This window comes from Lactuca sativa, chromosome 3, assembly GCF_002870075.4.
Source record: "Lactuca sativa cultivar Salinas chromosome 3, Lsat_Salinas_v11, whole genome shotgun sequence".
Taxonomy (NCBI): domain Eukaryota; kingdom Viridiplantae; phylum Streptophyta; class Magnoliopsida; order Asterales; family Asteraceae; genus Lactuca; species Lactuca sativa.
This window is the reverse complement of record NC_056625.2, coordinates 286,867,220-286,880,879: the sequence shown is the minus strand read 5'-3', so window position 1 is coordinate 286,880,879 and position 13,660 is coordinate 286,867,220. Positions and strand designations below refer to the sequence as shown.

Below are 13,660 nucleotides of genomic sequence, written 5' to 3'. Positions count from 1 at the left end.
GGTATTTTTGAAACCATCTTAACCTACTTTCCTAGTTATATACTAGGTCATGTTATAAACCTTTAACCCTACCCACTTAGGATTACTAGGTATTTTAGACCTTGCTAGTTGTATCGTACATTTGATACTGTCTGGGGTCTGTGTTTCTTGTTTTAGACCTTGCTAGTTGTATCGTTCATTTGATACTGTCTGGGGTCTGTGTTTTTCTTTGTTCTAGACCTTGTTAGCTGAATCGTTCATATGATACCGTCTGGGGTCTATGTTTCCTTGTTCATGACTTAGCCAGGCGTATTATTTATTCGATACCTTCCTGGAGTCTATGTTTTACTTATTTTTAGACTTTGCAAGGCGTCCCGCCTGAAGTCTATGATTTATTTACCTTTAAGCTTTGCGATGCGTTTCGCCCGGAGTCTAGATTTATATACTTTTAGACAACAATGTTTTCTGCTGAGGAAAAATACGATTTTCCTTTTTATTTTACTTGGGGCTTTTCTCATAACACCTTGAAAAGTAAAAAAAAAAACTATATTTTGATAATGATAGTTCTTTTGGTAAATTACTCCTTGAACATAAAACAATTGGGCCTTGGTAGAATGTTGCTTTTATTTAGAAAATATAGGATTTTCTGGAAAGGATTGTAATACTCCGTAGATTCTAAACCACCACCTTTCATGAGGTTATTTCGAATAAAACATGTATTTATACTAATGTCATTAAATACTTTTGAACTCACCAAGATTATAAAAATGTTGATACTCGCTTTCAAAATAACTTGTATTCTCAGGTCATCAATAGACAGGTACATTCTGGGAGCTTTTGTGAAGTCAGCCTAGTACCAAGCTGCATCTATATTACTTTCTGTATTACTTTGACGTTGCTATGAAATGTAACCTATGTAAAATTATTACTATTAATGCAATGGTTGTTGTACTTTGATTACTATATTGCATATGTTGTGATACTTGACATGACGTCATCCACCCCAGAACGTTTCCGTCGTTCCGGTTTTCGGGTGTGACAGTTTCGTTTGTCTTAAAAGGTGAATTCAAAAGGAAGAAGAGACTTAAAGTGAATTAAAAAAAGGAGACTCAATGAGACTGTATCGAAATTTTCTGAGCAATGAGAAGAAACTTGGAAAGGAGTCGATAGTTTTATGATTCACTCTATGTTCACAAGGAATTAAAGGATTGAACATGTACAAATTATCAGTTAGGTAGTATCTTTCAAAGAACTGTCGTATTTGTAACACCGTAAATTTTTAAACCAAATTTTTCATTTTAAAACACACAAAACTTATATATTATATTTCATAAAACCATAAGTGTCTCAATGTCAACATAAATTCCCAACAAAAGTCAAATCCCAGAATCCTCAACATAATCATGAACAAGTATGTACAATCACATAGCGCCTTCCCGTGATCCTGAGAAATACCTGAAACACATAACACATAACACGGTAAGCACAAAGCTTAGTGAGTTCCCAAAATACCACACACAACTCATTAGCCACTCTAGGCCATAACTCAGTAAGACCCTCCGGTCGATGTGTCTCGGTGAGACCCTCTGGTCCCAACTCAGTAACTTATAACAACAATATTTAGCATAAATCACGAAGATAAAATGTAGAATATTACAATACACAGATAAACACATAAGACAGCTCAATCACATAAGGATACCACTCTTGGTAAGTATACTGAGAAAACTCACCTCGTAAAGTAGCAAGTAACAATCACGCACTCGGAAATCCTGAACTAGCCTCCACCTAACATATTATATAAGCATCTCTAATCAATACCCCACTCCTACTCAAATACAAAAAAAGTTTCTCTTACTCTCTCTCTAACTCTTGGAATGCATAAAAGACCATTTTACCCCTCCACTGTCTCCATTACTTATGTTGGCCAAACCCTAAAGTCAACAGAAGTCAACTCGAGTCAACAGTCCCAGATTAACCAGACTCGCCAAGTGCGCTCATGTGACTCGTCGAGTCCATTCATTACATAGAAGTCTTTGTGAGGGTCCAGCTCGTCGAGTTAACCCCTAACTCACCGAGTAACAGCGTAGACAGCTTATCAGAACAAACCCTAACCGACTCGTCGAGTTGGCTCCTCGACTTGGCAAGTCCATCCAGACTCTTTTCCCATTCAGACGATTTTAAGGCAAAAAAACCTTCCCAAACTCTAGATCTACTCTCTCAAGGCTCATCTATCATGTAAAGTCATAAACATTACGTCCATGCATGGCACTTTGGGCTTGAAATGCCAATAACATGCTCTAAAAAGAGTTTTTCACTCAAGAATTCCATTAAGGCTGAATAAAGCAGGGACCTTTGGATGCTAAGGACCTCACGACGTCTAGATCTGAAGTCTAAACCTCCAAATGAACTCAATACCCTCAAAGTCTCAATATTAGATAGAAAAGAAGCCCTAGTCTCCAAAAATATGAGATATACCCAAATAAATGAGAGAGGTATAAACTTTATACCCTTAACATGAGCTCTTGGATGAATAACAACATATCTAACAGCCTTATCTTGCTCCTTACTTGAAATCCTTCTCTTCTCTTCCAAAGATACACCAAAATACTCAATGTTAGCTCATACACTCTCTCTATAAGCTCAAAGGGCGATTAGGCTTTCTCTCAGGGAAGTATAGCCGCAAATAAGGCCATAAGTGCCTTTAAATAGGCCCCAAACTCGGGGATCTAGGGTTTCTTATCCCAACGTCTACTCGGTGAGTCAGCTCTCGGACTCGTCGAGTAGGTCATTAATCCCACGTGGCACATCGCGACTCAACTCGACGAGTTGGAGTACCGACTCGTCGAGTAGCTCAATAGTCCTCAAAATTATTAATTAAATAAATAAACAAAATACGTAGAAGTCCGGATGTTACAGTATTTAAGAAATTAAAAGTCTGAAACTGTATAGATGTCATGGCACCAGGTTGATGCACCTCGCAAGGCAGGATTATCGCTAAACGTCTCGCCAAGGGCCAAGTTAACTTGTTTAACTTGAAAAACTGCATTGAGGTCTATGATCTAGGATATGCAGGGGCTGACATCAAAAAGGCCATGAGTAGTTATCCGATACTCAATAAATCACAGTGTGTTCCTCCGTGTCCACACAGATACTGCGTGTAGCCTCTTTCGGAGCCAAGGTTGGGTCCCTGAACAATTGTGGTGAGAAGGGTCTTCATGATTCTGTGATCCACAGGGACTTTTTAGTCATGATTACTTTTCAAGGCGCAACGGTGATCGTTAAAGAATACTCATTCTAAGGAACAAGAAGTGAACATTATTTTTCAACCCCAGAAGCAAGGAGAAGTTGTACTTGAAGTTATGTAACAGTTTGCATTGAAGCGTCCTCAATCAATTTGTTGCTATCTATGAACTTGCTGAAGTGATCCAGAAGAATCGGTCTCTCTGTTATTTTCTCTAAAGTGTTTCAAAGCTGAAAGTGTTGATTTTCAAGAACCTTTACAAGAAGCCTCTACACCCAATGTACGTTCAAAGTCAAATTCTTAGAAGGAAGTCCAACCACTCACGGTGAAGTCATTCATGCAGAAATTCATATGTTCATCTTGAAATTTGTGAAGAAATCGAAGATTAGAGTTGAAAGCCAAAGATCAAGTAAGACTGAAAAGAAAAGAAAGCAATAAACCAAAGGGAAGATTGTATGACTAAATTATGGTTTATTCTAAGTGAAAAGAAAGCTATAAACCAAGGGGAATATTGTTAGGTCATAAATTGTGGTTTATACTTTGCTTTTCATAAGCTATTACAGGTCTCGGTCTAGAATCGAAAACACCATGTTTTGGTGTTGTTTGGACCAAAATCATATGTGATTTTGGTTACGCTAAATATTGTTTTGTTTGGGTTTTTGAGCTTGGGCGTTGTTATTAGGTCTAGGTATAAATAGTGTTATTTTAGCCTAGATAGGGGTGTTGGACGTTCTTGGGGGCTGCCATATGCCAATGACGTGATTTGGAGAGATCTAGAGAGAAATAGAGAGAAAACAGTGTGTAATCGGAATCTTGTTTACCAGACGATTAATCAATATATTGTGTGCATTGAAGATTAATTATATTGTTCTTATTCATATTATATCTTGCATTATTCATATGATTGGGAATCTGCACCATCAAAGTGAATCCAATTGATACGTAAAAGAATTCAAGACTTACAAAGAACATCACTCGGTATAAGTTCCATTGTGTTGGATTCCTCGAACAATTGTTTTTCACATCCACAGATCCAGTACTCTCTAACCAACAAGTAAATCAATAAGAAACAAGAACTTCACCCGGTATAAGTTTCATCACTAGATGGAAGATATACATATGATTAAGTCTTTTAAAAAGTTATCGGGTCTACCAAGAAAGGTATTAGAGATGCAAGAATTCCCAAGGTGATCCACTAGACAACATATAATTTTCTCTCCTGTTACTGCTCAAAAGTTAAATGAGTGCATGAGGAGATGGTAAGATTAGTGTATTCGTTACTCTCTTATTTGATGTAAGACACACACAAAAAAAAAAAAAAAAATAAATAAATAAAGCATGAGGTGTCAATATAGAGAATATTGAAAGTGTAGTTGTTGTAAGAGGGAAACAATGGAAGCAGGAGGTGGCGAATAGCTTTTGATTTCTAACAATGTGGGAAAATGCGGCAACGTTATCTTAGTTGAAAGTTAAATGGGTCAAAACTTATTCATCATACAATTTTCTATTACTAATTTAGAAAAAATGATTATAATTAATATAAAAAAATTAATTATAGGGTAATTGTCAAGCAATTAATGTAAATAGTTTGTTGTTTAGATCAAGTATTTAATAATTATATTCAATATGTTACTAAATTTTTTCATGTTCTTAAAACAACAATGAGATAGATTTGAACCAGTTCGTTGTATTCTTATGTCGATATGATGCTAATATTACATTTACTGTGGCATCTTATATAATACTCCCTCCATCCCAAAATTATTGTCCACACACAAAAAACACACAAATTAAGGAAGCATTAATTACCACTAACTTCATATAATAACATGTTAGTTTTGTCCTTACTTTGTATTTAATGTTCAATTAAATGTTTAGTTGGTTAAGTAATAATGAAAGAGTATTTTAGTCAAAATGTTATTTGTATTTAATGTTCAATTAAATGTTTAGTTGGTTAAGTAATAATGAAGGAGTATTTTAGTCAAAATGTTATTTATTTTTAGAAGTGGAATATTATTTTTGAACAAACCAAAATGGAAAGATAAACTATAATTTTTGGACGGAGAGAGTAATAGAATAACTCGAATAACCTAATGAGAAAAAAAAAATAACTAATCTAATTAGTACCGTTAAAAGATAAATGACTTATAAAACAAATTGCGTAATTATTGATTATCATTTTTTATATTAACATAATCAATATTTATATATTAATTTTTTTTAAAATAAATAATAATTAAAACTGTGTTGATGGGATCAACCCGAGTACCCGACCCATATTAAAAACTATTTATGCTAATCTAATCTAAGTGTAATAAATAGGGATGAGCATATGGACCGGGGAACCGGCCGGAACCGGAACCGGCACCGGAACCGAAACCCGATGGAACCGGTCGGGCCGGGACCGGGACGTTATTTTTGTGGATTTTTGGAACCGGGAACCGGTAGGAACCGGAACCGATTTAACCGGAACCGGTAGAACCGGCAAAAACCGATAGAACCGGCAAAAACCGGAACAGTATGATGCTATTTTTTAAGGAGCGGTTCCAACATTTGAAGACACGACAAGAACCGGTAGAACCGTCGGGCCGGTTCGGTTCTTGATTTTGGCCGAAGCCGGTTCCCCGGTCCGGTCCGGTTCGGGCCGGTTCTGGCCGGTTCGGTCCTTTTGCTCATCCCTAGTAATAAAGCTATCATGTGATATAACACATATTTTATTAAAAATAAGTAAGTAAAACAAAAAAGGGTACTAATGTCATTACCTCCATTTTGTCTTTCTATAAGTAGATCACGCATCATTGGTACTACAACTTTAATCTTTAAGATTCCCATCACCACCACCCTCTAAAGAATGCAGGCCAAACCACTCAATTTCCTCCCATTCAAACCATGGTGGCCCTCCTTCAAACTACCATCCGTACGGGCCCTCTCATTCCGTGATCGAGCTCCTCAAAACATTTCTACAACTATACAAAGTCAACAAGTATCAATTTCATCTCAAGATGAAAAAACATCAGCTTATTGGGATTATCAGTTTCTTTTCATGTCTCAGCGTTCAGAAACTGATAATCCCATTAATTTGCGTGTCGTTGAGGGCTCCATCCCGTCAGATTTCCCACAGGGGACATATTATCTGACGGGACCAGGAATACTAAAGGATGACCATGGCTCATCGGTGCACCCTTTCGATGGCCATGGCTATCTTAGAGCATTTACATTTGACGGGGCCAAAGGTGAGGTCACATTCATGGCTAAATACGTTAAGACCACGGCTCAAGTGAAGGAGCATGACCCTGATAGTGGTAAGTGGGAGTTTACTCATCGGGGCACATTCTCTACATTAAAGAATAGGAGAAAATTTGGGGATACTACAGTTATGAAAAATGTAGCAAATACAAATGTATTGAAATGGAATGATAGGTTGTTTTGCTTGTGGGAAGGTGGTCCACCGCATGAGATTCAATCTGTGTCGTTAGATACGATCGGAGAATTTGATTTGGTAAATGATTCTCAAAGGTCACCAATGCCGTCAACCACCGTCCGGGATGCAGTGGATGGTGGTGACATTATCTTAGATTTTGCTACATGTTTACTGAAGCCGATATTGTATGGTATGGATATTTTTAACTTTTAAGTTTTAAGTTATGATTGTAACTTTATTAAAGTTATTGTCATCTAATGTGTCCAAAAGAAGTGTTGTTGGTTTGAAAATATATTATTATTCAAACAAAAGTAACAAAATATGATTCCATCTTTTTATTTAAATTAATAAACTATCATTCAGTAACCATTATTAAATAACATGGAAGATTTTATAATGCTTGAAATAAAATCAGAGATTGTCTATAGATTATTCTTGCGTTCGTACAAAGTGCTATTAGTTTGGAGAATTTATTATTATTATTATTATTATTATTATTATTATTATTATTATTAAAAACTATATATTGGTAATATGCGTGCAGGAGTTTTTAAGATGCCAGCAAAACGATTGTTGGCTCATTATAAGATTGACGCATCCAGGAATAGGCTGCTTATGCTGGCATGCAATGCAGAGGATCTGCTCCTCCCACGCAGTACTTTCACCTTTTATGGTACGTGTCTAAAGAAAAATAATTATGACAATACTTCTTGATAATTACTTGATATGGAACTTGAAATTTGAAAACGTCTACATCTAGTTCATACATGAAGCATGTAGGATTATAAGTTGGAGTTCATATACAAAATAGAAATTAGAAGTTGGAAGTCTTATTCCAATATTTGAGAGGTTGGTTTGTTAATCCAAAGAAAATTAAATTAGAATAATACCTCCTCTCTTAAGACCATCTACAACTAAATTTTATTTTTTTTTCTTAATAAAATAAATAAATAATGTAATAGTTTCATCTCCGAATTTATTTTTCACTTTGTCTTTAACCTCAAAAAATATATTTCTAATACATTTTGTTCTTGTAACGTATTTGTAACGTATATAGATTGTCAAAAACTCTCTTCAATTATAAGCTTTTAAAGTATATTTTACTGTGTTTTAAATTTTAATATTTACTTCATTTTTATATGAATTTGATACATAAATATTAAATCTTATATTTATAATTAATTAATACAATTTAATATATAACATGACATTTCAAACATTACATATTATATTTTAAATTATAACTATTCGATAAAAATAAAAGTTGAAATAAATAAAATAAAAAAGGACTAAAATTTACTACTGAAACTTCAGTTTTTTTTTTAGAAATGAATAGTGTTACTTCCTATTTAAATTAATATTATTTATTTCTTCAAAAATAAAAAATAAACCGGGTGGATTAGAAAGGAATAATTGCAAAAAAAAAAAAAAAAAAAATTGACATTTGGGATGGAGTGCAGATACTCTTAGTCTCTAAAAAACTCACCCGCACTTAAACTCTTTGGACATCCGACTTTTATAATTGAATTTTACTATTTATTTACTTTCTAGAATAGGTATATCATAGGGTCAACAAAATCGTGCATGAAATAGTGATAGCTAGGGGAGGTATCGAAAGTTTAATGTATTTATATTGAAATATTATATTTACCTTGCAGAGTTCGATTCTAATTTCAAGATCAAACAAAAACAAGAATTCCGTATCCCCGATCATCTCATGGTTCACGATTGGGCTTTCACTGATTCTTATTACGTATTGTTTGGCAATCGCGTCAAACTTGACATTTTTGGTAATTTTCTTTCAAGATACATAGACACGTTTAAAAAGAAATTTGATTTTCATAATAATAAGATGTAAGATATTAAATTGGTAATACCTTGATGCCCAAGACCAAAAAAAATTAGGAACATGAAAAATGTGACAAATGATTTTATTGTTGTAAATCTCTATCTAAACTAACGAATACATGTCCTTATTTATACTAATGAAAACAATAACCTAAACCAATACTTAATACTTGTTAAGCAAACAGACAACTTCCTAATCTAAATCAAATACTTAAAATAAAAAGGTTTTTTCCAGAATATCCCTGCATTCATAAATCCGATTAACCCAACAATCACCCCCTTAATCGGATTGGTCATACCTCTCATTCACTACAACGTTTAATCACCTTTTCGAACCATCTTAACTTTTCCCGGACACCCGACCTCCATCTCGATCACGTCCAAAGTCATCCATACCCTTTTTATTGGTCACAACACACGTAACATGTATCATGGCATCTCGTTGGATACGTTCATTACCATCTAGACTTTTCCCGGATTCACGACCTCTCCCTGGCCAGATCCAAAGCCTTCCGAATTGAACTTCTACCGCCATAACGTTCACAATGTGTTGTTTTTCCAATCTCTTTCTTTGTTTTGATTATTGTTCTTCAAAGAGCCATCTTCACCGGCTAAGAAAACAAAGCCACCCGCTTCACCCTTTTCTTTCAATCTGCCAAACGAATTGAATCCAAAGCTACCTGCTTTGACGGATCCTTCTTGCCCACTTTTCACGCATCTATGTTGGTATCCCCTTATCACGAACAAACCGATCAAGAACTATGCAATCCCTTTGACCACCACCCGACCTCTTTAATCAAGCTTGTTTAGAGCACTTTTCCACCGAACAACAAGACAAGGTCACAACCACCTTTAATGTCTTCCGTCACACGTAAAACGAACTGAATCAATGTCACCCACTTTGACGTCTTCATGTTCGTTAGTTTCTTATAAGCCCGATTAAGAGAAATCAGGGTTGCTATTTAGATACTTCCACTCCCGCTCAAAAACAATCCACACCTCCTTAAACCAAACTTGGTTCCCGTTGCGTCTGCCCCGCAACAAAATGCTACAGTTTTCTTGAAACCGACTCTCAAACCAGCCACCCTACGCCTTCACGAGCCCTAGGCTCTGATACCAAGTGTAAGATATTAAACTGGTAATACCTTGATGCTCATGACCAAAACAAATGAGGAACAGGAAAAACTATGACAAATGATTTTATTGTTGTAAATCTCTATCTAAACTAATGAATACATGTCCTAATTTATACTAATAAAAGAAGTAACCTAAACCAATATGTAATACTTATGAAGCAAGCAAACAACTTCCTAATCTAAATTAAATACTTCAAATAAAAAGATTTTTCCAAAATATCTCTACACTCATAAATCCGATTTACCCAACATAAGATACAAAATAAAATAAGGTCTTTTAGGCTAGCAGTATCCGGTATTGCCCTTTGCCCATGAAATCGATGGTTCAAATTCTGCAGTAGACATAGGTGAAAAAAAAACAAAACAAAATATTTATATAAATGTCTATTTTTTGTTATAAAAACTTATAAATTAAGGTATATTTATTTTATCAAAAAGGATGAAGTTTTAGATAACCGACAAACTGACTATTGATCAAATTCATCCAGACTGCCATGAGATCGTGTATTTTTTAATTTCTATTTGATTTTTATTCTTTTGATTCCAATAAGCTAGAACCTGTTTATTTTATGGTTAGTTTTCTCATTGTGAAAGTACAAAAATCTAGGAGCAATGTCGGCAATTGGCGGATATACTCCAATGGTATCAGCATTATTGGTGAATCATAGTAAGTCGACTTCTCCGATATATTTGCTTCCTCGTTTCCCTGAGCATGATCGGGGGAGGGATTGGAAAGTGCCGATTGAAGCTCCTTTGCAAATGTGGATGCTTCATATAGGGAATGCATTCGAAGAACGAGATATCAAAGGCAATAAACGAATTCAAATACAAGCAAGCGGGTGTTCTTACAAGTGGTTCAATTTTCAAAAAATGTTTGGTATGTTCTTCACTTAAGAAAATGAAAATGTAAACTATAGTTTAATGATAGTATACATGAACGATTATTTTTCATTACTCACTTCTTATACTATAACAAAATCCGAATTTTAAATGTTTGGAGACCTGACGCTAATTAAAACAGGATATGATTGGCAATCTGGTGAAGTAGACCCATGGGGGATGAATGAGGACAAAGGAGAAAATAAATTGTCGCCTCGTTTAATCAAGGTTCTCTCATTCAATTTTATTAATTGTGTTTTATTTAACAAATATGTCGTCAGGGCTGAGTTATTATGCCAACTAAAAACCATTGGAACTTGCGACATTATGATCAACAATTGAAAACTACGTGTGAACAGTCATATGGGCTACGGACGTAGATATACATGTATGTATATATTATGAATAACAGTTATATGGAATGCGGACACATATGTGTATGCATGCATCAGCTCTTATATGGGTTGTGGATGCAGATATACATGCATACATCAACATTGCATATATATATATATATATATATATATATATATATATATATATATATATATATATATATATATATATATATATATATATATATATATATATATATATATATATATATATATAACAAAAATTGTCAATTTTTTTGTAAGCCTAGATATGGCTTAGACATTCAATTTTGTTAATATTTGTGGTTTTGATGTTGAAAAATAATTCTTGGATTAGTAGTTCTAAAGTTGTTACAAATAGTTTGGTTCTCAAAAGAATATATATATATATATATATATATATATATATATATATATATATATATATATATATATATATATATATATATATATATATATATATATATATATATATATATATATTAATGTTTAACGGTTATATTAAAAACTCAACGAAATAGGCAAAATTGTTATATGTGACATCTAACCTAGCTCAATTAATTCAAACATATGATTTCACTAATTATGTTGACCCTCAAAAGGTGTGAGGCATAACGGTATAGGAAATGCATACTTCGGCCAATTATTTGAGGCTTAAATTCTTCATTCGGATGAATGTGTATATTTAAGAGTATATTTTGAGGTTGTGTGAGTTCAAAAAATAATTGGAGTAACGAGTCCTTTGTTTTATGTCACACAGGTTTCGATTGAGTTAGATGAAACTGGAAACTCTGAAAAATGTTTTGTGAATAATCTAAATGATCAATGGCAACAAGCAACTGATTTCCCAGTTATTAATCAAGAATTTGGTGGAAACAACAATACTTATATGTACGCTGCAGCAACGTCGGGTGTTCGTCAAGACTTGCCGTATTTTCCATTTGATACTGTGGTGAAGTTCAACACCATGAAGAATTCCATGCAAACTTGGTATGTTGGCACTAGAAGATTTATTGGTGAGCCCATGTTCGTCTCAAAAGGAAGCGATGAGGATGATGGATACCTCCTTGTTGTCGAGGTACGTGCTCAAAATTCTCTTAGAAATATTTTACAGATAAATTATCTAAAAGATTATAATATTATACTTTAAGTTTTTTTCATCATGACATTATAATTTGTAACCTATATCCATTTATAGTGCGGAAAAATTGTTTTTGCATCTGGATGACATTTTTATGATTAGTATAATTTTCATTATGTAGTGATATAATACTTATAGTGATGAAAGATAAACAAACAAATAAATCAATGAAAATATGTCACTATTATATGCATTTAAGACAAGTTTTTATAATATTTTGAAAAAAAGAAAATCCATATCTAAATGATAATGAATTACAGTATGCAGTATCAGAACAGAAGTCATATCTAGTAATTTTGGATGCCAAGAGGATCGGGGAGACAAATGCAATGGTGGCAAGACTTGAAGTTCCTAAATATTTGAATTTTCCGCTTGGATTTCATGGAGTTTGGGCCTCTAACAATTCTAAAACATAGACAAATACTTTACAATATATTATATGTGTTTTAAATGACTATATGTAAAATATAGCATCCTATTATAATTTATTTGTGTATTATAATATCCCAAGTTGATAGTTTCACACTTCTAAATTAGGTATATATTGCAAAGTGTAATTATTTAATAAGAAATAGTAAAAGTGAGATTTCATAGTAGGCAAATCAGACACAAATCTATAGGAGAGGTTTCAAGTTCAAAGATGTGCATCATTTTTCTTTGTTGTGTGGTTTATGTAAATGTGATAACCCTTTATGATGAACAAATGAGTGGTAATATGCTATGATTTATATTTAGATTTATTTTGTAACATCCCAAAATAATAAAAATTTAAGATTTCCAAAAACAATCATTAACCAGCATTGTTTACAAAAAAGAACCATTGTTTCAAAAGTAAAGTCATATCATAATGTCCCAAAAATCAATATCATGAAAATAGGAAGATGTGCACGATCAAGCCTTCGTTTTCCTATGATCCTCAAAAGTAACTGAAATAATAAAATAAAAGTGTAAGCCAAATCTTAGTGAGTTCCTCTAATATACCATCACACAACATAACAAACAATGCATGAAAATATGAGCATTCAGCCTGACTGGACCGCCTCGCAGTGGCTACAGCCTATCTGGACTGCTCTACAAGCCTTCGACATGACTGGACCGCCTCACAGGGCCTACGACCTATCCGAACCGCTCTCCGGGACTTTGGTCTGACTCGAGCTCCTCGTAGGTCCTACAACCTATCCGGACCGCCCTGGGTGTCTTGGCATTTAGAACAAAGCAGGACCTTCTCAACCCAACCACAATAGGTCGGCATATAGAATAGGTAAACATAAACACAAAACCAACAATTACAGATAATCATACAAATCTACTAATTAGTTATATACTAGCATAACATTATCATATAACCAGGATACATAATCTAGTGGACCGAAATTGGTGCCTTCGATCCATGAGTATAGTGGGGAAGCCTCACTTGAATTGAAGAACCTTGAAAGACTGGGATATGCTCCCTTCTACATTGCTTGCTCCCATGAATCCACTAACACTAGAACCAGATAAAATGTTAATCAATAGCCCAAAATCCTCAAGTTTAACCCAAGGTCAAACCTGGTCAAAAAGTCAATAGTCAACGAAAGTCAACAAAATTCAAAATCCAAGGCAGTTAAGTATGCCCAGCATATGCAGCCTGATCCCACT

General features: G+C 34.1%; 1 protein-coding gene across 3 annotated transcripts; it reads left to right on the top strand.

Annotated features, from left to right (window-relative positions):
• Positions 1-6,030: 6,030 nt before the first annotated feature.
• Positions 6,031-12,542, top strand: LOC111879599 (carotenoid cleavage dioxygenase 7, chloroplastic). 3 transcript variants are annotated; one of them, XM_023876063.3, is made up of 7 exons: positions 6,031-6,834; positions 7,189-7,317; positions 8,303-8,434; positions 10,236-10,505; positions 10,650-10,735; positions 11,642-11,959; positions 12,290-12,542. In XM_023876063.3, exons 1-7 carry the CDS (start codon positions 6,075-6,077, stop codon positions 12,311-12,313), a joined length of 1,719 nt encoding a protein of 572 aa, XP_023731831.1. In that variant the 5' UTR covers positions 6,031-6,074; the 3' UTR covers positions 12,314-12,542. The 3 variants fall into 3 exon arrangements, with proteins under 3 accessions (XP_023731831.1, XP_023731828.1, XP_023731830.1); XM_023876060.3 differs by having other exon boundaries at positions 6,033-6,834; positions 12,283-12,542; XM_023876062.3 differs by lacking the exon at positions 8,303-8,434 and having other exon boundaries at positions 6,033-6,834; positions 12,283-12,542.
• Positions 12,543-13,660: the final 1,118 nt, after the last annotated feature.